The 23,552-nt window shown below is 50.1% G+C and overlaps 1 protein-coding gene across 5 annotated transcripts in view; it reads left to right on the top strand.

Moving 5' to 3' along the window:
• Positions 1–23,552, top strand: part of LRRC20 (leucine rich repeat containing 20) — a 106,781-nt gene that overhangs the window by 54,500 nt on the left and 28,729 nt on the right. For all 5 annotated transcript variants that reach the window (XM_081824126.1, XM_081824122.1, XM_081824121.1 and 2 more), the window contains one exon: positions 8,297–8,446. In XM_081824126.1, the coding sequence (XP_081680252.1) occupies positions 8,297–8,446 (150 nt within the window). The remainder of the gene's footprint in view (positions 1–8,296; positions 8,447–23,552) is intronic.

Raw genomic sequence — 23,552 nt, forward strand, 5'->3', positions numbered from 1 at the left:
CTGCCACCCTCTCTGCCTCCCCCATACTAGACCCTGTCACCAGTCCTGGCTCTCGGCAGGGACTGACCCGGGGGCACAATTCTGTGTTTCTGAGAAACAACACGAGTTTGACCCAGCCCTCCTGACTCCCTGCAGTCTGTTTTGTTTACTTCTCCGATTTTGCTTGTTTTGCCCTGGTTCTGCCCACCAGTGACTTTTCATTAGGCATTCATTAGGCTTAACAAGATAACCTTTAATGAAAGACCTGTGCATTGTGAATAAAAGCTACTTTATTAACGCAAAGCACTATCATAATTAGAGGCTTAGGGAGATGCAGTTTGGCCTTTTGCAATAATAATTATAATTATGAGAATAATCTTGCTTTGTGTTTATTACAGTGCCTTCCCGCAAGCTTCTCTGTTCTCTGCTGCAGCTCAGATATCAGTGGCGGGGGAGGGCACTGGAGAGTCCTGCCTGAATCCAGCTGCTGTCCAGATGCTGCTATTGTCCCCTGTTGTTAGTACCCCTGAGTCCCCCTTGGGGTTTTTGGGCTTGCATGCAGCATCCACTCGCATGAAATGTTCCCATGCCAGAGCCTTCCTCACTGAGGACTTGCTGAGCAAGGGCAGGGCTCTAGGAAATTGTAGGACGTGGCAGGTCTCAAAGGGGGTGTTCCGGAGCAATGCAAGTCCTCTGGGCCTTTGCTTGTGCCTTGGCCCACATCTGGGCTGCCTTCCCTCTCCTCTGACTCTAGTAATCTCTCATCCATCAGCATCTAGCCTGAATCTAGGGTGACCAACTCTCCGGAATTGCCTAGGACTGAGGAGCGGTCCCCCAGGACGCAGGACTTTCAGTGCCAAAATTGGGAACGTTCCAAGCAAACCAGGACAAGCTGGTCACCCTGCTGGAATCTTTGCATTCAGATTCTTTGTCCTTCGTCATCTTGCCAAAATGCCCTTGGACAATTTACCTATCAACACGGGCCTCACTTTCCACCTGTGAGGGTAACTCGTGGTGGTTATGGGAATTTAATGAGTTAATATATAAAAAGTGCCTATTACCGTGCCTGGCACATAGTGAATACTCAGCAACGTTAGCTATGTTTGTTTTGTTGAGTTGAGTGAGACCTTTGAGATCCCCTGGCCTCTTTGTGGTTCATGCATCCTCTGGGTGGTGACTGCTTGGTCATACCCCCCTGATGTGGTCCTCACTTCCTCACAGGGGAGCCTTTTCCTTTATGGCGGGTGAACTATTCCCTGTACCGTCAGCTGTTCCATAAAGAATGGGACCCTCTTCTTGATAACATCCCATAACTTCTTGAGGATGACTCACCTGTCTCCAGTCTGGGTCTTCTCTTCCCTGGGCAGGGTACCGCCTCCGTTAGTGAGACCTGGCCCCAGCCATATCCTAGCTGTGTCCTCTGTAAGGAGTGCTGCGTGCTCCCGTAAGCGCCAGGGCCCAGCATGGAACTTGGCTCAGCTTAGGAGGCTTTTCTCTACTGCAGACAGGTGTAGTGGGTATAGATGATACCCGTGCTTTGAATTAGATCTGAGAAGAATTTCCTGAGAACAAAAGGGGACTGGCCTCTGTCCCCAGAATCACGTGCCCTGAACTAGAAAAGCCTACAGGACTTTTTGGCCAAGACCCTGTTTCCCTTTGAGATGCTCTGCATAGACTCCCCTTTCTCTGGCTCGGCCCAGGGACAGGTACCTAAGTACTTCTTAAGGGGGCAGGATAGTAGAATGGTTAGGACCCGTGGCTTCCTGAACAGCTTAACCATCTCAATCTTACTCCCCTTCTTTTAGCTGTATGACCTTGGGCATGTCACTCCACTGCAGTTTCCTCATTCATACAGAGAGGATAGTTCTGACAACCTAGCACATGTGAAATAGTAAGTGGTACTATTTATGGCTATTATTATCCCCGTCCCCCAAGGAACGAGCATGAGATAGATCACTCCTTGTGCACAGGTGGGGAGAAGACTGAGCAGGGTTGAGACCTGTTCCCGCATGTCTGAGTACCTGGATCTCCATATTCTTGTCCCGGGGACCGTGGAGAACTGTTCCTGAGATCATGGACCTGTCCTCTCAGCAGGAATTGGAGTCCCCGTGCAGCGTTAGTGGCTAGTGATGTGGCCGGGACGGGGCGCATTTGCATCATGTCCCAGCAGAGCCCTTTGCCATCGGTGGGGTGTGTACCCCTCCGACATGCACGCCAGCCTCTGGGAGGCGGTTCTGGGGTCAAAGGGTGGGTAGAACAGATGGCATCCCTAAGAACAAAAAAAAATCCTAGGGAAGTCACTAGGCACAGTGGGGAAAGGTGCCTGGCACACAGTAGGGCTATTATGGAGAATAAACAAGAGCAGCACGCGTGAATACATTCCAGGCCCTCAGCACCCTCGGATGGGTGTGGCCGTATGCTTCTGTGACTTAGGTCCGTTGGCCAGATGAGGCTGCAGAGGCCTGCGTTGCTTGAATTGGAGACTGGAAAAGGGGAGAGTGTATGGTTGGGATGGTGCATGGGTGGCCCAGGTGGCAGGAAGGAGGTTGCAGGCTGGGCGTTTCTGGGCTGATGTACTCAGGGAAGACAGCTGTTCTGAGGACGCTTGGAAATAACCTGAATGGCCTTATGGCTTTACATCTCTTCTGCCAACATCGTGAGCACTTTCTCTCGCTTTGTGGGGAGTGGGGTGCGCTGCACAATTGATTCTTGGTGCCTGAGTCCTGAAGCTTTTGCTCCACTTCAATACAGAGAGTTTCTTTATTTATGGGTCTTTCTCATTTCTCTTATTGATGAGGAGCTGGCTGCCCTCGGTTTATACTTGAATTTACCAGGTTATTTTTTTCCAATCAAAGCTGTTTTTATGATAAATTAACTTTTCTATTTTAAAAGTGAAGTATCACTATATATGCTTGAGAAATATTTTTATTTAAATATGTAGTGGTACTTTGCCTATTTTATATAAAATAAACATCGGGACTGTAAGTAGTAATAAATTGCTCCAATCCTTTGTAATAACTATTTGACACTGTGATTATTTTCCCCTTTCCCAGGCATATGTACTTTTTTACCTAGTTTTACATGTATTACAGGGTGCATATAATTTTTTTTATTCTGCTTTAAAAAATGCTGTAACTTGAATTATTAAACAAGAAAAACAATGCACAGACTTAGGTCGATAATACTATTTAAGAAGGTCTACCAACACTGGAGAGGGTGGGGAGAAATACCAGAACTCCAAATAGAAAAACGGCAAGAGATGTGAACAGGATTTGCCACAAGAGAAATAAAAATGGTTAATTATCCATGAATGATAATCCATCTCATTATTGAAAGACTTGCTGATTAAAAGCAAGGGATGCCATTTCCCCTGATCATATTAGCAAAGATTTTTTTTTTTTAACGATCCTCTTACCTATTGGACAGAATGTATGTTAATTGGCTTAAGTACTCTGGAAAGCAGTTTGGCAATACATCAGGAGCCATGTGTTTATTTGTTTACTAATGATATTTTTCTGCTTGTGAACATCTTACGTTCTTTTCTCATCTCTCTCTGGTGGTCTTAATTTTTTTGACTGAATTATATTGAGAATTTTAAATAATAAAGATAACTTTTTAATCAGATTTTTGAGTTAATTAATTAATTTAAGAGAGAGAGCATGAGTGGGAGGGGCAGAGGGAGAGGAAGAGAGAATCTCAAGAAGACTCCATGCTGAGCACAGAGCCCGACGTGGGGCTCCATCTCATGATCCTGAAATCATGACCTGAGCCAAAACCAGGAATCAGTTGCTTGACCAGCTGAGCCACCCACGTGCCCCAAATAGAACTTTATTTTTAAGTTTATTTATTTATTTATTTAAGTAATCTCTACACCCAACGTGGGCTCGAACTCACGACCCGGAGATCAAGAGTAGCATGCTCCACTGACTGAGCCAGCCAGGCGCCCCTGAAGATAACTCTTTATCCTATTTGTAGATCCTTTTCACAATCTGTTGGCTTATTTTTTTAAACATCCAGGTCTATTGATCTGTTCTTTGTGATTCTGTTATTGCTCCTAGGTTTCGAAAGTCATCTTCACTTAAGAAGTTGTATAAATATTAAAGTCTGTTTACTTCTGATTTTGTTTGATTTCAGAAATATTTCAAGGGTAATTCTGTCTAGAATTTACTTTGATTATTATTATTATTTTTTTTAATTAGAGAGGGAAGAGGGGAGGTCAGATGGAGAGGGAGAGAGAGAATCTTAAGCAGGCTCCATGACGTGGGGCTTGATCTCACAACCCTGAGATCATGACCTGAACTGAAATCAAGAATCTGATGCATAACCAGACTACCCAGGCGTCCTAAGTTTACTTTGATTCTTAGGTTAATTGAGAGTCTCTTTTGTTTTCCCAGAATTGTTAATTGGCTATTCTGATATCAGTTATTAACCTTTCCCCTCCCCAATTTATTTGTGAGGCCTCCTTTCGTGTTTATAAAATTATGACATGTTATTTATAGACCACATTTTCCAGACTATTTTCTTTCTATAATCTATTTTTCCTATTGCCCTCTGTTTTAATTATTGTAATCTTAAAACATTGGTTATCCCCCTACCTTCTCCTCTTCTAGGGAGCCTTGCTTGCTTAATTCCCTAACTGAAATTTAAAGCCATTTCAAAAAATGGTTTTGGGTTTTAAAGTTAAAAAAAAAAAGAACAAAGAACTTTCTGGATTTTCAGGAGGAATTACATTAAACAATCTATAAACTGATTTCTGAAACAGATCACTATCATTTCAATCTTTTGATCTGTGATTAACGAGCATATTCTGTATCTTCACATACAAATCTATTTTTTTTAGCATTTCTTAATTTTTTAAAATTTATTTAAATTCAGTTTAGTTGACATGTAGTGTATTATTAGTTTCAGGGGTAAAATTTAGTGATTCATCAGTTGCATATAACACCCAGTGCTCATTCCATCACATGCTGTCACTAATGCCCATCACCCATTTAGCCCATCTCCTGCACCCACCTCCCCTCCCGCAACGCTCAGTTTGTTTCCTATAGTTAAGAGTCTCTTATGGTTTGCCTCCCTCTCTGTTTTCATCTTATTTTATTTTTCCCTCCCTTCCCCTATGTTCATCTGTTTTGTTTCTTAAATTCTGCATATGAGTGAAATCATATGGTATTTGTCTTTCTCTAACTGACTTATTTCACTTAGCATAATACCCTCTAGTTCCAAAGACATCTTTGTGAACTTTTTTCTCCTTAATATTGGTCAGATACATTTTCCATTCTGCTTATCTCTATATATTTTATATGATTATTGCCATTTGAAGTAGGATCTTTAAAAATTATATTTTATTGCTGACATATGGGAATATTACTGAATTTTGCGTATGTATTTTGATTAGCCACTTCGCTGAGACCTTTTTAATTTGCATAGTTTGTCAGATGATTACTTTAGATTTTTGAGGCTCTGCAGCCATTTCATATGCACATGATAATCATTCTATCTGTTTCCAGTGTTTATATTTTCTATTTCTTTGGCCAGAACTGCCAAGATCATATTCAGAGATAACTGGTGATGGAGGGCATCCTTATTTTGCTCTTTGCTTTCAAGGGAAAGCTTCTGACGTTTTCCTTGATGTTGCTTCTAGCTTGAATGAGATCTGTCGCTTTTACCCAAAGGGGCTGTTATGATTTACAACCACAACAAAGATTCCTTTCTAGCCCTAGCCCATTGCGCATCTGGCACAAAGTACTAGGAGAATAATTGTTTGGGAGTGTTTGCTCTTTCTAGAATCCCCAGCCTGCTCCAAACTTTGAGCCTACAGAGCTGGTCCATTTCCAGCCCTTGATCTCCCTCTACTGAGAAAGCCCCACTTCTGGGGATTCGTTCCTCCCTGGCAGGACCTTGAACCCTCTTCTGCCAGCCCTACTGGCTGATGTAAGAGCCAGCACCTGACATTGGACAGTGATAGGGCTAGAGTCACTCAAGCAGATTCCCCACTGAGCTCAGAGCCCCACTCAGGGCTCCACCTCAAGACCTGAGACCATGACCATTTTCGGGACCTGAGCCGAAATCAAGAGCCAGATGCTTAACCAACTGAGCCACCCAGGTGCCCCAAGACACTTCTTAATAGGATGCCCTATAGAAGACCCCTGTGGATTCTCAGTTTTCTGGACTTCTGCCCTTGCCCCATCTGTCCCCTTTCTCAGACCAGCTCCATGAGATCGCCAGTACCCCTACTTTGCCCTCCGAGTGTTCTGGAGCACTGCCGACCCTGTGCTCTGGAGGTCTTCCCAGTCCAGGGGGAAAACACACAAAACAAGGGTAACCCAGTACAGGATGAAGAGGTTCTCATTCGTACTCTATGAGACTCCGAGATTGGAGCAACCAACTGCCTAGAGCAGTCAGAGAAGGCTTTTAGAGGAGGTGACATTTGAGCTGGTCTTAGAGCAAGGGTAGAAATTCTATGAGGCAGATGAGAGAGAAGGGCTTCAATTATGATTATTTTGACAGACTTTGCATTACTCTTGCTGTTCAGAATGGGATCTGTAAAAACTATATATCATTACTGGCATGTAGGAATATTAATTGAATGTTGCATAATTATTTTGGAGTGATCTCTAAAGGCTTAGGGGCCCAGGGGAGTCCGGCCTCTTTGGGGAAAAAGACAGGTTTGCAGAGAGATGGGACAGTGCTGTCTGAGTTGGTTAGTGCTCCTGGGGTTCAGGGGTTGGAGGAGGGTGACCCCCAATAATGGGGATGATCCAGGAAAATTTCCAAAGAGATGCGTTGGGAGCTGGCCTTGAAGCATGGAGAGGATGTGGGTAGAGTGGGAAGGGGAGGGTCAAGTGGAAGAGGCGGAGAGAAACAGCATCCCCATCCCCGCTGTGCACCTGCCAGGCACATTTAATACTTTTCATATTTAATTTTCCTGACCGCTCTGCTCGGTAGATGGTAGTGGTACCCCTGTTCTGCAGATGAGGAAACTGAGGCTCAGGGACTTTAAGTGACTTAGCGTAGCTGGAGAGCCTAGTTTCTGAGCTTCCATGCCTTCAGTGCGGCCGTGCTGTCCTAGGTACACAATTGCTTTCTCCAGATAGAACTCACATACCATACAATTCACCCACTTCAAGTGGACAATTCAGCAGTTTTAATATATTCCCAGAGTCATGCAACTATCATCACCATCCAGTTTTAGAGCCCCCACCCCTGAGCTGCCCAGCCCTAGGCAACCACTACCCTGCCTTCCGTGTCTAGACATGCGCCTGCTCTGGACATTTCATGTCAGTGGCCTCATAAAATACGTTTGGGACTGGCTTCTGCCACTGAGCATCCTGTTTTCAAGGTTTATACACACTGTAGCATGTATTGGTACTTTGCTTCTTTTTATGGCCAACAATATTCTTTTTTTTTTTTTTTTAAGATTTTTATTTATCTGTCAGAGAGAGAGAGAGAGCACAAGCAGGGGGAGCGGCAGGTAGAGGGAGAAGCAGGCTCCCCGCTGAGCAGGAGCCAGATTCGGGACTCGATCCCAGGACCCTGGGATCATAACCTGAGCCGAAGGCAGACGCTTAACCGACTGAGCCACCCAGGGGCCCCAAACAATATTCTTTTTGATGGATAATACCACATTTTGCTTATCCACTCGGTCTGCGGATGGACGGGTGGGTTGTTTGCACGTTGGAGTGTTGTGAGTAATGCGGCAGTGAAGGCCCCCGTGTGATGTGTTTTCAGTTCTCTCCGGTATACCCCTACAAGTGGAATTGCTGGGTCATGGGGTAATGCCAGGCTTACCCTCTGGGGAAACGGCCAGACTGTGCCCCACGGCGGCCTCCCGGCTGCCTCTGACGCAGGCTTGCCTTCGGAGTGACAGGGCTGGGAAGAAGGGCAGACCACGAAGTCTGTGTGAACAGCCTGTTTTTCAAGGCGACTGTTACAGAGTAGTGTTGAGATGGCGGCCTCACCGTGGAGTCTTCGGTGACCGCAGAGGGCGGACTCAGCAGGGGCTCAAGGACACTGCCGTGAGTGCCCGTTGTCCTGAGTGGGCACAGCCACCCCTGCTGTACTTGAGCTCCTAGGCCGTGCTCCCAGACAAGGTGCTGCGCCAAAGCCACGGGTTCAGGGTGCAAGAGAGGGACCGGTGTGACCCATGGTGATGAGGGCTCTCGGAAGAGGGAGGGCGGGCTTTCGAGCCTGGCACAGGGGAGACAGGTGAGAGAGAAAGGAGGTGGGGAGCAGAGGCAGGGTCGGGGGCTATGCGGTGTGGGGCGAGTCCCCAAGGAGCTGTGGCTAACTGTGCTCTGTCTCTGTTCTCTGGCTGCAGATCTGGCTGAGTGCAAGCTGGTTTCCTTCCCCATTGGCATCTACAAGGTCCTGCGGAATGTCACCGACCAGATCCACCTCATCACGCTGGCTAACAATGAGCTCAAGTCCCTCACCAGCAAGTTTATGACCACGTTCTGTCAGCTCCAAGGTAGGCCCCGCTCAGCCCAGCTGGGAGGGCATGGCCAGCCCTCGGCCTTCAGACGCCAGCCCTGTGTGGACAGTGTCCACTGGGGCCAGGGTCGGGTCAGCTAGACTTGGGAAATCATTCCCGAGGGAGGCTCCAAGGCTGGACCTGTGTCCTTTCTACGGCCTGGAGGTCTCTACTTGTTGCTCCTCCCTCTAGCTCGTTGTGAATCAGATCGACTGATGGTCAAGGGTGTGGGTTCAGGGGTGATTGTCTTGTTCAGAACAGACCGGTGGACTTTGTGGAGTCCCGAGGCCCACAAGGAGTTATTTCTCAGTAGGCTTGAACAAGCCCCCTTCCTACCCCGCCACCCTGGCCCAGGTTTCCCACGCTGCTTGCTTGGGTCAGGAGTGACAGGCACTGGGGAGGTTGGAGTTTGCTGTCCTGAGCACACACAGCAAGTGGACAAAGGTGCTTGGCTGGGCGACGGGCAGGTGACAGGCAGGTGACAGGCAGGTGAGCACTGTGGATTCTCTTGAAATGGCTTCTCCAGCTGGGCGAGCTAGATGCAGTGGCCACCACAGTGCCCGTCCCCTCTCCATAGAGCAGCCCCTCTACCCTTCCAAGAGAGTCCCCTGCCGCTCAGTGAGCCATGGGTGGGGGAATTGGGGAGGGCACAGGGGGCATAGGAAAGGCGAGTCGTGCCTTCTGGAATTCTATCTGCTAGGGGCATGAAACAGGTCTCAGGGCCTGTTTAGAGAAACGAGTAAGTCAAATGCTGATGCAGTAGGAGGGACGTGCACAGACATAGCTCACACGGTCGATTTTTGGCATCCTAGGGGAGGTGAGGGCATCGGGCAGAGCCCCGAGTGGAGAGGGAGGCGTGAATTGGCAAACGCAGCCCAGGGACAAGCAAGCTACAGGCAGACCTGGAAAGGCCACCGGCTAGCTGCAAGCGCGCGGGCCAAGGAGGAAGGATTGGTCTGCAGAGTCATTTCTGAGTGAGGCTCACAGGGCTTGCTGCTTTGGTGCCTAAACCACGGGGCGGTGAGGGGTCCTAGGGCAGCCCTTGGCTCCCTAGGGCACCGTGGGCACTTTCAACCAGGCTAATTTTCCCATCCGTCCTTTTCTCGTGGCTGCTTCTCTGCATGGATGAGATGGGCCCTCACAGCCAGCAGGGCCCATGGACCACAGCGCTCAGCCCTGGCGGAAATTAGAATCATCTGGGGCACTTGTCTACAAACATAGTTGCCTTAGCTCCACCCCAAGACCAGTTGAGTCAGAATGTCTGAGTATGGGCCTGGTGATTGTCTTTTAAAACCTATTCCAGGCATGCTGAAGTGCTGAGGTTGAGGCCATGGCTCGGGTTATAGACGCGAATACCTAAGAGACTAGCATGTGAGTGAAGAGCATCTGGGCGTGAGACTGGTGGGGACTGCGGCAAACTAAAACGTGCCCTGCTCAGCTTCAGCCAGATACGCCACAGGAGTGTTCTGTTTTATTCAGTAGAACTAGAGAGAGGGGTTTAATGGGGATTGTATCAATTTTTATATAATCTGGAAGCCGATGAAACTCTTGCATGGTCGATTTAGCCCATGAGCCATCAGCTGGAAGAATCTCCCGTAATCTATCAGAGCTGTCTCTGCCATGGCTTTTCGTGGATGGAAAAGGAAGGTTAGGGAGAGGAGGCTTGTCAAACATCTCGGAGCCACACACCCACGTCCACCACGTGGGCCAGGGCTGCCTTTCCAGGCCACCTGCGGTAGCCCATGGGTCCCCTCGACATGTTTGCTTCCCAGACGAGAGTAGAAAGATCGAAAATGCATGGTGGGTGCTGCAGGAAGGGCAGTCAGGTAGCACGAGCATTCATTTGTGCTCTCCTTCATTCAGCTTTTCCTTGAGCACCTGCCGTATTCCAGACGTCTATCTGGAGGCTGAGGAACAGAGACTGGTAGACCAGGTCCGTCCCTCAAGCAGCCCAGGGTCTCTGAACGGACTTGTCCACAGCACCAAGTCCTGTGATGCTGGTGTGGAGGGCATGCTGAGGCCGCCAGGAAGGAAACTTCATGTTCCCTGCAAGTGGCGTGGGCAGCGGGTGGGTATGGAAAGCAAGGGCTTTCAAAGGACTTGACATTTGGCAGCGCCTTGGTGGATGGATAAGTAGGCCCTCTCCAGGGGGCACGGTGACACATGCCAGAGAAATGCATATGGAGCCCTGCGCATTTGTGCCTTCGCTACGGAAATGTGTTTATCATAATACCCTTCCCATCAGAGGTCCATTGAAGGATGCAGTTGGCCCTCCCTCCCTGTGGCTGGCGGCTCCTGACTCCCCCACGGGGCCCCGGATCACAAAAGGAAAGCTGTGCTGTATGCAGCAATTGGACCTCACAGAGGTGGTGACAGCAGGAGCTGGTGGTGGGCTGGGGACCGGGGCAGGGAGGGGCTGGGGCTGAGAGCCGCACCTGGCTCCTGGAGCCATGGGTCTGGGCCCCAGCCTGGATTTGTGGTTTCTCTTTCAAGTTGAAAAACCCTCTCCTTTTATGTGTGAAAGGGAAGCTTGAATAAGGCTTTGCTGGCTTGCCAGCTTCCTCTGCTTGGCTCTTGATGGAGGAGGAGGACTGCCTTGCTGCTGGGGGGAACGCCGTGTCTGCCTCCTCCCCACCTGCCACATTGTCTCCGGTGGGCGCCCTGGGGACTGGCTTCTGCTGGGCTTATGGCCCCCTCGGAGTTGGGTCATCTTTAAATGATTCCATGCCCTGGATGCCCTTCACCCGGGTTCTAGAAGAAGAAAGCAAAACACGAGAAAGCCCGTGGCACCGGTGGAATCTGTGCGAAGGGCAGGCACGCCCTGTGGAGTGCGTCTCATTGTCTGACTCCGGCTCTTCTGTCCCCTCTTCTCTCGGGTGTCTGTCTCCCTACTTCCTCCCGATACGAGTCAGTCAGCTCTTCTCATGACCGTGTCCGGGGCCTGCACACCTGTGGAGATCCACAAAAGCCACCCAGCTGAGAAGCAGAGGCTGTTTATTCAGAACCGGCTCTAGTTGGTGGGGGGTAGCCGGCAGCTGTCACCGGGGTCTGGCAGAGACTCAAAGGCAGGCAGAGGAGTGGGATAAAAGGGAAGGCTGTGCCCCGCTGGCGGGGAGGGGGGAGCTGGAGGCGGGCCAGTTCGCAGCGGGCATCCTGTGTAATTGGTTAGGGTGCCTTTTGGCTTTCTCCAGTCGACCCGAAGCTGTCCGTTGGTAATCAAGTCCTGGCCATTTGGGGCCGATTGTTACGGGAGTCATATTTGGCTAACTGGACCGTCCATAGAGACTGCCGTCTGAGTCCCTGCAAGTGTGAGCGAGAGCAGACTGGCCTCCTGGGCCAGTTCCCACAGCGGATGGGTTGGCTCCCTGGGCAAGGGGGCTGCAGGGTGTGGGTCCGAGTGCTGTTTTTATATGTGGCCTGGCCATTGTCTGCGTGCCTGTTCAGTTGCTCACAGCCTGCCTTTCAGCTCAGTATAGCAGTTCCTCGGGAGCACCTGTTGTGCTGTGGGCACGGACAGGTAAGTAATAACCCAAGGGTCCGAATTTGCGGGGCACTTAGCCCTCGAAGCTTTTCGCGGAGGGTTTGACATGTGTCATCTCGGTTAACCCCCTGGCACCAGCCATTTGGGGTGGTTGGGACAGCAAAGACCTAGATGCGGGCCTTGAGGAGTCCCCAGTCTCTCGGGGGGAGGTGGGTGTGAAAGCAGACAGCCACCTTAACACCCGAGGGGGACACAGCAGACATTTACAGGAAGTCTGGTGGGCAGGCCGAGGCAGAAGTCAAGTCTGCTTCGAGTGCGTGTATTAGTTTGCTAGGACTGCCCAATCGGAGTACTGTGGCCCAGGGGGCTTCACCAACAGACATTTATTGCCCACAGCCCTGGAGAAGGGAGTCAGGAGGTTTGGTTTCTCCGGAGGCCTCTCTCCTCGGCCTGCAGGTGGCACTTTCTCGCTGTGTCTTCGTGTGGCCTTCCTGTGCACAAGTGTTCCTGGGGTCTCTCTGCGTGTCCTTGCCTCCCCTTCTTCTCGGGACGCCAGTCAGATGGGATTAGGGCCACTCTAATTTGAACACAAGCCTCATTCGAACATGAGCACATCTTTAAAGACCTCGCCTCCAAACACAGCCACACTGTGAGGCACGGGGGGCTAGGGCTTCAACATAGGAATTGGGGGGGGGGGACACCATTCAGCCCAAAACACTGGGGAATCAGGAACCTGCAGAGGAAATGGCTTGGAGGGGGCACTGGAAAGAAAGAAAGGGGGAGTTCCCATGGCATCGTTCGGGAAGATGGGAGATGTGTTTGGGAAATGGACTAAAACAGTACAAGACTGAACATTACGGAGCAGGGGGATATGGTGTGGCGTCAGCGACTGGCCTGAACGAGTGAGCGATCCTCAGAGAGCCTGTCAGGAGGGAGCCGGGGCAGGTGACCTGAAGGCAGTGGGAGATGGTGTGGGGGTGTCTCCCTCCACTTCCTGCGTTGCCCTGGCCCATTGGCTTACTTTTCTCTAGCTGATGGCACTGAGTGGATAAAGGGGGAGAAGAGAGGGCGTCCAGAACAGTGCTGGAAAACAGGGCAGACACTGAAGCCTTGCAGTGGTCAGTTGGATGCTGACATCGCGGTTTTAGTCTGGGATGGGGCAGATCTACTTTGTTGGACACACATCTTCTGTTCCCTCTGCATAGCCCACCACTGGAACAGCAGGGTCCGGGAGGCTCTGTCTCACCTGAGTCATTCACAGTTGCCGACGATCAAGAACTCCTACCTGATCCCAAGGTAGTGATAAGATTGTGGCCTTTTGCATCAGTTTTTGCCTTTGGTCTCAAGGATGTCTGTCCCCTGGGGTTACCTGGCCGAGCTCAAGGGGGCAAAGGCCAAGAAACCAAACCTCCTGACTCCCTTCTCCAGGGCTGTGGGCAATAAATGTCTGTTGTTGAAGCCCCCTGGGCCACAGTACTCTGTTTGTAACCCCTGTGCGCATGCTTATGGGCAGTGGGTCAGCCCTCCTTAGTAGAGAATTAAAGGAATCCCAAGTACCATGGGCTTTAGCATCCTTAGGATAGAATCCTAGAGATAGGATCATCAAGGCCAGCATTTTAAGGCTGTCCATCTATCCTATGAGGTCATCAAGCCCTGATGTCACCCTGAGCCTGGGACTCACCAGGGTGAGGAGCAGCCTGCCTTGTGGTTAGGCTGAACCAGGACCCACAAGATGAGAGGCTGGGCTGTTCGCGATGTTCAAAGCATAGACACCCAGTTCTGAGGTGTGCTGTCTTCTGTTTCCCTCTGATCCTACCCTCTCTCACTCTCTGGCTGTGGTTGGATGCAGCCAATGGGGACCTCCCCCACAGGAGATCAGGGGAAGAGAGAGAAGAAGCTCAGTGAATATATTCCCCTGGCCACCTCCCTGTGAGGTCCTCCTCATTCCGATGTCACTTCCCTTGAGGCAGCCTCCACACGACTCTGTCATCCCAGGGTTGCTGTGGGTGGTGACAGCTCCCTGCTCTGAACCCAGGGTTCCTGCGTGATCCCTTGAGGTTCCCCTACAGCTCCCTATACCTTTGTAAACAGCTCCTTGCAAATAAAGCCTCCGTGATTATCCTAATTTGAGGGTGCCATCTGTTCCTGGTTGAGGCCCTGACTGATGCTCTTTGTCACTTATTAGCTCTGTAAGCATGGGTAGGTTGTTGAATGGCTCTGTGCCTCAGTTTCCCTCTTGGTATTGTGGAATAATAACAGTAAAGGCTCTACCTCATAGCGCTCCTGTGAAGAATGACTGAGTTCATCCATGCACAGCCCTGGGGGTCGCTGCAGCCCCAGCACCATCCAACACAGGACCTGGCCCATAGTGGTAGGTGTTCAAAACTACGCACTGAGCGGGTGAATGAGCGACTTCCCACCACCTGGTTGGCGGAATAATGACCCCCCAGAGGTGTCCACGTCCTAGTTCATGCAGCCTGTGACTATGTTACCTTACGTGGCAAAAGAGGCTTTGCGGATGTTAATCAGCTGAGCACCTGGACGTGGAGAGAGATCCTGGGTTAAGTGGGAGGGGCGCAGATGTCCACGAGGAGGCAGGAGGGCCCCGAGAAGGAGATGTGATGGTAGAAGCAGAGATTGGAGCAGTACGGCCGCAAGCGTCTAGAAGCCAGGAAGGTCAAGGCACGGATTCTCCCCTGGAACCTCCAGACCATACATAGCTCCGCACCGTCTTTTAGTCCTCTGAGACCGATTGTGGTCTTCTGAGCTCCAGAACTGTAAGATGAGAAGTATGTGTTGTTTTATGTCATCTGGTTTGTAGTCATTTATTACAGCAGAGTGGCAGGGGGCTCCTGCCTCGGTATCCCCACTTTGCTTGCTTTTCCTGTTCTCCCACTCAACCTCACTGTGGAGCCAGGACGGTGCCACAAAGGGGAAGCCTTCTCCAAAGAAACACCATGCTCTGCTCTCTGCTACCGTCTTTCCCTCAGCACCCCCAACGTTTGAGCCCTCCTGTGGCACACAAGCTAAACGCAGGTGGAGCTCAGACCCCCAGCAGGAGGTTGAACTGTCCCCGTGGAGCAGAACCACAGACCTGCTTTTCCTCTCCAGGGCAGCCCAGAGCTGGGGTGCCGGAGGGATGTGGCCAGCTGTCCTTAGAACGTCTAGGCAAGCGTGCCTCGCTCCAGGAGGATCCTTGGCAACAGAAGAGCTGTTTCTTTGCTCTCTTACTGCATGTCAAAGCACCCTAAGGTTAAGTGGTTTCAAACAACAGTGTGCTAGTCCCTCAAGCTCTGGGGGTCAGCTGGTCTCTGCTGGGAGGTTCTGGTTGATGTCGTGCAGACTGAGGTTACCTGTCTGGGGAGGGAGGTCCCTCAGCCGCCAGGGCCTCGCTCCCTGTGGGCTTGGATCTGCTTGGACTTCCTCACGGCACAGTGGCTGGACTCCCAGAGGAAGGAAGTGGGTAGTGCCCAGCTGGATGTCCCGGAACACCGCTTCTGCTGCGTTCCATGGGCCAGAGTGGTCGCGGGGCCAGCCCAAGGTCAAGAGGTGGGAACTAGGCTCCACCTCTTGATGGGAGTTGCTGCAAAGTCTAGTCCAAAAGGCCTGAAGGACTGGAGATAATGCTGGGCCATCTGTGGATGGCTTTCGGAGTTTCTTAGCCGGGCCTCTGATGGATGGCACCTTCTGTCATTCCTTATTCACTCAGCTGTCTGTGGCCACTCTTTGCCAGCCACTGTGCTAGGAACTGGGAGGAACTGGTTTACCACTGGGTCTGAAAACCTGGCCCTGGCATTTCCCAGCTGTGTGACCTCGGGCAAATGATTGAACCACTCTGAGCGTTCACTTTCTCATCCTAAAATGGACATAATAATAATACTCCGCAGGAAGTATATAAATCTCATATGCTGTTATTTAGTTAACTTCATTTATAAATCCTTATAAACCAAACGTTGTCCTTTTTTCTGTTTTTTTTTTTAAAGATTTAATTTATTCATTTGACAGAGAGAGACACAGCGAGAGAGGGAACACAAGCAGGGGGAGTGGGAGAGGGAGAAGCAGGCTCTCCGACGAGCCGGGAGCCCGATGCGGGACTCGATCCCAGGACCCCGGGATCATGACCCGAGCCGAAGGCAGTCGCCCAACCAACTGAGCCACCCAGGCGCCCTGTCCTTTTTTCTGGAAAGTGACAGGAATAAATCAGTTTGTCCCTTTGGAGGGGACTCAGAGGCAGCCCGGAGAAGTGTTCCTGCCACACAAGCAGGAGAACATGTCCATCCTGCATGTCGCCAGCCCCTGGAAACCAGCAGACGCAGGACTCATGTGCACACCTGGGGCCCTGGGATGTTGTTTGCAACTTGGCGTAGGCTCGGATGCCTCAGTCCTGCAGGGCCCAAGGGAACAATCCTCGCCCCCCCGTGTGACATGGGGCTTCGCGGTTCCCCTTCTTTCCCCTGTTCCAAGCTCTCCTTTGCTCCTGGCTCTGAGATTTAGAAGTGTCCATCCCCCCTCTGCCCTTTGTACCCACTTCCCATACATTTCTCTAGTTGTTATAAGATTCTAAGCCTTCATTTGAGGTTCCTGTTATATGTTTTGAATGGGCAACGGATGCACACAGTACAGTATCCCAAGGATTAGAGAGGGAAATAGGGGTGAATAAGTCTCCCTCTTACTCCCGTCCCCAGATATCCATTTCCTCCACCCACAGGCAACTACTTACCAGTTCTAGAGATAATCTATTGCCAGTATGAGCATGAATGTATTTAATGTTGGTCACATTTACAGTGCATTATAGCCACAGGCAGACACTGGGAGAAGCTCTGTGCAAGTACGAGATCATTTAAATCTTTACAACCCTGCCAGGTCACTAGTGTTATCATCACTTTGATTCAGATGAGGAACCTGAGGCAGGGAGAGGACCAGTAACTTGCCCAAGGCCTCACAGCAAGGAAGAAGGGGTCGGGACTGTGGGTCCATGGCCAGAGCCCCTTTGTGGAGCTCCTTTGTAGAGTGTGTCCACCGTTTTGCAACTTGTCTTTTTCACTTAGCTTTTATTTTAGCAAGTGGCCCATGTTGGTACAACGAGAGTCACCTTATTCTTTTCACGAGGCAGATGGTTAGCACTTGGCTTTAGTGAGTTCCAGACCCGGTTAGAAGAGTTTTCTTTCCCCTTCCTTGTGTCCGTCCATGCAGATGTGGCTTTTGGAAACTTGACTCTTATCTCTTGGCCCCTCTGTCCGCCGTGGACAGCAGCTGTCCGTGTGCCAAGCATGGGCCAATGGAAGGACAGCTGCTGCCTCCCCCCTGGGGAGCCCTTGCAGGCAGCATCATGATTGCTCATTGACGCAGGGTCACGGCCAAGGTGCTGATTGGTCCTCAGCGGGCAGATATTTTTGGAGCTAGCACATTCCCTCGATGCCTGGCTACCTAATTACAGCAGGCCGCCTCATTTGCCCTTTCATGGAATCAGCAGGCTTCCTCTCTCCCCTGGGGTCAACCCAAGGCCTCTGAGTCAGACCTGGCGGTTGTCCAAGATGAGGATGATGCGGAAGTCATAAGAAGAACTTGGGGGAAGGAGAGGTCCATTAAGCAGACACCGGGAACCACACTTCAGCAGGGATGATAAATAAGGGAATGTCATGACGGGCTGTACTCAGGCCACGGACAGTCTTGGGAGACGGATGGAATTAGGGTCTCCTCCCAGAGCCCCCGTCCATCCTGGGAGCCCAGGTTGCTGGACTCTGAACACTGGCGGAAGAGAGAGCAGAAAGGAACACGTGGAGACCCTGCTAACGCAGCCCCCTGGGACCAGAGGACCTCAGCCCTCTGTGTCCATGAGAGGCTGGCCAGGCCGCAGCGTTGTTGCGAAGCCACCTCGTAGAAGTGTGTCGTGGCCCCCGGGGTGAGAAGCAGGGCCAGCTGTGGCTGCAGCTGTGGGTTTCTGGGAGCCTAACACACCAGCCCATCAGGTGGCTGGGCTCTCGCCACAATTCTCTTCTTCCTCTGGCGTGGACACGTCAGAGAAAACCTTAGGCATCCAGGGTAGGGCGACATAACATCCCAGACTTAGACAGGGCTAGGACTTTGACAGGTGTGGTGGATTCCATCCCAAGAAACCTGTGTTCTTTGCCCTCCCCTTGTGACAAGGGCCTGGGAGCTGTTGCTCCATGGTTTGGTTCCCGTTCAAAACTTACCAAGTCCATTGTGAACCACATGGCATTCATAAACTCAACGTAAATTCCCTAGGCCCAGCTGGGTGTGATACACAACTGATGAATTACTGAACACTACATCTGAAACTAATGTGTTGGCTAATTGAATTTAAATTTAAAAAAAAAAAAGGAAAAAAAAATACGTTCTTTAGGTCCAGATGATTTCACTGGAGAATTCTAGCAAATGTTTAAACAAGAATTAGCATCAATTTTACATAGTCTCTTCCAGAAAAGAGGAGAGAAGGGCATACTTTCCAACCCATGCTAGGGAGCCAGTCGTGCTTTGATTTCAAATTTAGGTAAAGATGGGGGGCGCCTGGGTGGCTCAGTCGGTTAAGCGACTGCCTTCGGCTCAGGTCATGATCCTGGAGTCCCAGGATCGAGTCCCGCATCGGTCTCCCTGCTCGGCGGGGAGCCTGCTTCTCCCTCTGACCCTCCCCCCTCTCATGTGCTCTCTCTCTCTCTCTCAAATAAATGAATAAATAAAAAAAAAAATCTTTAAAAAAAAAATTTAGGTAAAGATGGTACAAAAAGAAAATTATCGGCCAGTGTCTCTCATGAACTGAGACACAAAAATTTTCAGCAAAACATTAGTGATCAAATACAGCAAAGTATAAAAAGAATTAAATGCCATGACCAAGTGGGACAGTAGTTATTCCAGATGTGCAAGTGGAATTTATTAGTTTTTCCAGATGTGTCATTTGAAAAGCGTTTGAAAAATCAGTATTTTCTATCATATCAAAGGCTAAAGAGAAAGCATCATATGATCCTATCTGTTGAAAAAGATAAAGCATTTGACCAACTAGGAATACAGGGAAAGTGCCTTAAATTGCTAAAGAACATCTATAAAAATCCTATAGCTAACATCAGACTTGATGATGAAATATTTTCTCTGTAAATTTGAGAACAAGGCAAGGATGTCTGCCCTCATCCTGAAAGTTTTAACTACTGCAGCAAGACAAGAAAAAGAAAGAAAGGCATATATATTGGAAATGAAGAAATAAAACTGCCCCAATTTGGGGCGCCTGGGTGGCTCAGTCGGTTAAGTGTCAGCCTGCAGCTCAGGTCATGATCTCAGGGTCCTGGGGTCACGTCCCACATCAGCCTCCCTGCTCAGCGAGAAGCCTGCTTCTCCCTCTCCCTCTCCCCCTTTCCCCTTGCTTGTGCTCTCTCTCTCTCTCTCAAATAAATAAAATCTTTTAAAAAAACCTGCCACTATTTACACACGATATGATTGTCTGCATAGAAAACTCCAAGGAATCTACAAAAAAAACAACAAAAACCAAACGCTCCTAGAACCCATCAACGAGTTCAGCAAGTTCCCAGGGATACAAAATCAACACACAACGTGCACACTTATTCTTGAAATGCTTCCTCTGGCTTCCTATCTCACGGAGAGTAAACCCACTGTCTTTGCAAGGTCTCTGAGGCCCTGCCTAACCTGGTTCCGGCCCCACCTCCACCACGGCTCTTCTTTCTATCCCCTCTCCCGGCACACTGCCCCCTTCTCTGTTCCTCGGATGTGTCAAATCTTCCCTACTTTGGGGCCTTGTACCTGTGATTTCCTGATAGCTTTCCCCTGGGCTCTTTCCTTCTCACTCTTCACTCTGATCTTAAGTGCCTTCCTAGCCGTCTGAAATAATCTTATTTATTTGTCTTCCCCCACACACCCCAACCCCGTGTGTGTAAGCTTGTTGAGGGGAGACACTGGTGTTCCCCGCGCCCTCCCCACAGACACGCAGCAGCAATCCCCATGGCAGGCGCCCAGTGACTGGGGGTCGAGTGAGGGAATGTGGGCTGTTCTGGTGTCCCTGTATCTCAGTGACTTTCCCGTAAGTCACACATCCTGCCTGCACCCACCTTCTCTTTTATTTTCCCTTTCAATTCCTGCTTTAATGTTTGCTTTCAATTTTGTTTCCAGCAAAGGCTCCAAAATCCAAGAATTAAGTCTCATGGGTCTATACTTCCCTAACAGAAAGAATTCCATTGATTGAGTGCTTTTACTTTTCAAAGAGTATCCATTTCATGTTCAAGTGCCAGGCTGAGCGTCTAGGGGGTGCTTAACAAATCCGCTGTATCGGGCAGCATGTTTGCCACTCCCAGCCCTCTGTCAGGGTGTCCTCTCTGCCCTGCTGTATACGCCAGGCGAGACCTTCCCAGGGGGCTGGCCAGACGAAGGGGGCGCCCACGGACACAGGAGGAGGTGGGCTAGAACCAGGTCAGAAGCAGAGAATTGCTGAGTCTCTACTCTGAGAACAGGGACTGCAGGGTTAGGGAAGCAGTGCTGGAAAAAGAGTGGTACCCGAGTGACCCACTTCTCTTGGGGTTCAAAGCCCGGTTTGGGAGTTGGGGGAGGAAAGTCAAATATCTGGGGGAGAGGTTGAGGTTTGACCTTGGACACATTATTTTCTCTCTCTGCAAACTGGGGCTCATAGGTTATGAGAAAATGAACATGCTGATTGCAGGGAAACCCCGAGAACAAGCACCTGGAATATAGCAGTGCTCAAGAGCTGTTAGCTGTTAGATTTTATCAGCCCCAGACCCCGTGAGCTGAACTTTTGGTGTCCAGCACGAGAGCTCTTTCCTAGAATCCCTCCCCCACTCCAGCCTAGCACCTCAACACTTAGCCAAGGCAGCAGGGCCCGATTCACCCAAGGGGGCTGACACTGCCTCACCAGAGCACCTCTGGGCCCCCTTGGAAGCTCAGCAATGGAAAGCCTCCCCTTCCATCCCAGCTTCAATGCAGCCCCTTTGATGAGCTTAATGCCATTAAGGACCGGACTGCCAAGGGTGCAAGATCTGCCTGCCCAGCCCAGCTGGATCTTCCTCCCTCGACTCCCTCACTCCCTCGTTGCCTCGTGCCTTTCAGAAAAGCTTCTGAGCTGTGAGAGAGACTACCTTTTAGGCAGATCCAGCCTCTCCTCTTCACAGTTGAGCCTTTCCTCAGATCCTGCCGCTAAAGGAAGGCCAGACTTGAGAGAGCAGCCTTCCCTGGGGAGCAGGAGGCTGGGGCCAGGCTGATTGTGTTTCCACAAGTTTCTTAATCTTTAGTGCTGAGATCTCCAGAGGATGCACTAAGCAATGACTTGGAAAGCTGCCTAAGCTCTGTTGAGTGAAAAAGGCCAATCTCAAACGAGTGTATAGTCTATCATTGCATTTTTTAAAAAGATTGATTGATTGATTTCGGGTGGGGGGAGGGCAGAGGGAGAGGAGAGGCAGACTCCCTGCTGACATGAGGCTCCATCTCCCAGGAGATCACGACCTGAGTCAGAGTCAAAACCAAGAGTTCCAGGTGCCCCTGCATTTTTGTGGGTTTTTTTGTTTTAAAAAAAAAAAACATCTATCCATCCATCCGTTAGTATATACATAAAAAAAAATATGGAAGAATGAATAGCAAACAACTCCGGTACTCTCTAGGGGTGAAAATACATGGGATTTTCATTTTCCTCTGCTCCGTGTTTTTGTGATGTCTGTATTTTTGCCATGAGCACACACGGCTTTTGTAAGCAGAAAATGCATCTGAAGTTCAACAAACCATATCAGTCAGGATGGGCCAGCTTCACATCAGGAACAAATAATCCCAGATCTCTGGCTGAAACAACAAAATGTTATAGTTACAGTTGGGATAGCATTTGGTTTCTGTGACAGGTATCAGCACCTCCCAGTGCTAGGCTACCTGCTGCCTTCAGTGACGACTGAGGGCTGGACCGTGACTTGTCTTGAGCATCCCGATGGCACAGACAGGGTCTATGTACAGATGCTCCCCGTGTTCCTTGAGATTCACAGATAAGGGAAGGGGGAAATGGAAGACCGCCCCCTTTCCTCAGGGAAGGGGGAGGCATCCAGACACCAAGATGGGGCCAGGGCTGGGTAGAGCCGAGGGCGAGCAGAGTCCCAGGAAGGCTGAAGACACTTCCACTGGAAGCAGAAAGCTTGGTTTGGCACATGCTCAGGATGGAAGAGCAATGCGAGCCAGCCGCACTCTGCTGAGGAGCCATGCTGGGATCAGCCAGGGGCCTCTCCAGAGCCAGGGAGCGGGAAAGCTTTTCATCTAACTGATGTCGTTTTAATAAATGCTCAGTGTGTTCTGCCAAGTCTCTTTCCTGCTGTTCAGTAGCTTTTCTCTACGTCTCTATCTCGCCCCCGCTATGACTCAAGGGCTCTGCATATCTCCTTCCCTCGCATGCTCTTAGAATGAATATCATCCAGAGGCTTTTGCAGAATCACTGCCCCTTCTCTTCAGGCTTGGGGAGGAGCAGGACAGGAACTCTCGCTGCTCTGCTCGGAATGCTCAACACACGTTTCTTGAGCCGGGCCTGGAACTACGGAACAGTAGATGCAAAGAGCTGCCCCTCATCAAACGCCTGCTCTCTCCAGTTCCCGGTCACCCTGGGCAGCGGGCCACCACGCTCCTATGGTCTGGCTTTTCTGGACCGTAAAATGATTTATGTCCTTTGTCTTTCCTACACCTTTGGCAAGGACAGAGTTAAATGTGTATTGAGCACCTACTATATGCCAGGCGCTGTACATGTATCATCTCCTTCAGTTTTCCTAGCACCTCAGAGGTTTTATCTCTTTTCTTTTCTATTTTTTTTTAGAGATTTTATTTATTTATTTGACACAGAGAGAGAAAGCACAAGTAGGCAGAGCAGCTGGCAGAGAGAGAGGGAGAAGCAGGCTCTCCACTGAGCAGGGAGCCGGACGTGGGGCTCGATCCCAGGACCCGGGGATCACAACCCGAGCCGAAGGCAGCCGCTTAACCCACTGAGCCACCTAGGCGCCCCTCATCTCTTTTCTTTTAGAGATGAAAGAAACGACTCAGAGAGGTTTGGTGATTTACCTAACATCACACAGCTTGGGAGTGGGGCAGCTAAAATCTGATACTGGATCTGTCTAGCTCCAAAAACCCCATGGGCTGCCTCCAAAAGGGTGGGCGAAGGACTTAATAAGCAGAGTGCAGAGAATGATGGCTCTGAGATTGGAGAGGCTCAGAGCCTGACAGACCCATGAAAGACTTAACTCTTCAAAGCTTTACATAATGTCAAGTCCCTACATGTTGAGGGCCTAGGTTATCAGAAGGCCAAGACTGCTCTGTCACCCAGCATGGTTAATTAAAAAGTACAAGCCCAACAAGGCATTCCTGCCTCCAGAAAGGTTTGCTCAAGAACCACTCTGAACAGCAGGCTCTTCTTCCTAAGCTCTTTTGACCCTCATGACTTTCTATTTTGACTCCATTTGGTTGGACCCCATTCTGGAAAGGGCAGCACTCATTCCTATCAAATTACAGATGGATTGCTCACATTCACACACACCATGATTCGGGGTTAGCCCTGTGCCAGGCTGGGAGCAGTGGGAAGAATTGAGGATGTTTGTGGTCAAGTCAGCCTATGCCACCCTTGTTCCTTATTTG

Source organism: Leptonychotes weddellii, chromosome 6 (assembly GCF_054177405.1).
Source record: "Leptonychotes weddellii isolate Sample4059 chromosome 6, ASM5417740v2, whole genome shotgun sequence".
Taxonomy (NCBI): domain Eukaryota; kingdom Metazoa; phylum Chordata; class Mammalia; order Carnivora; family Phocidae; genus Leptonychotes; species Leptonychotes weddellii.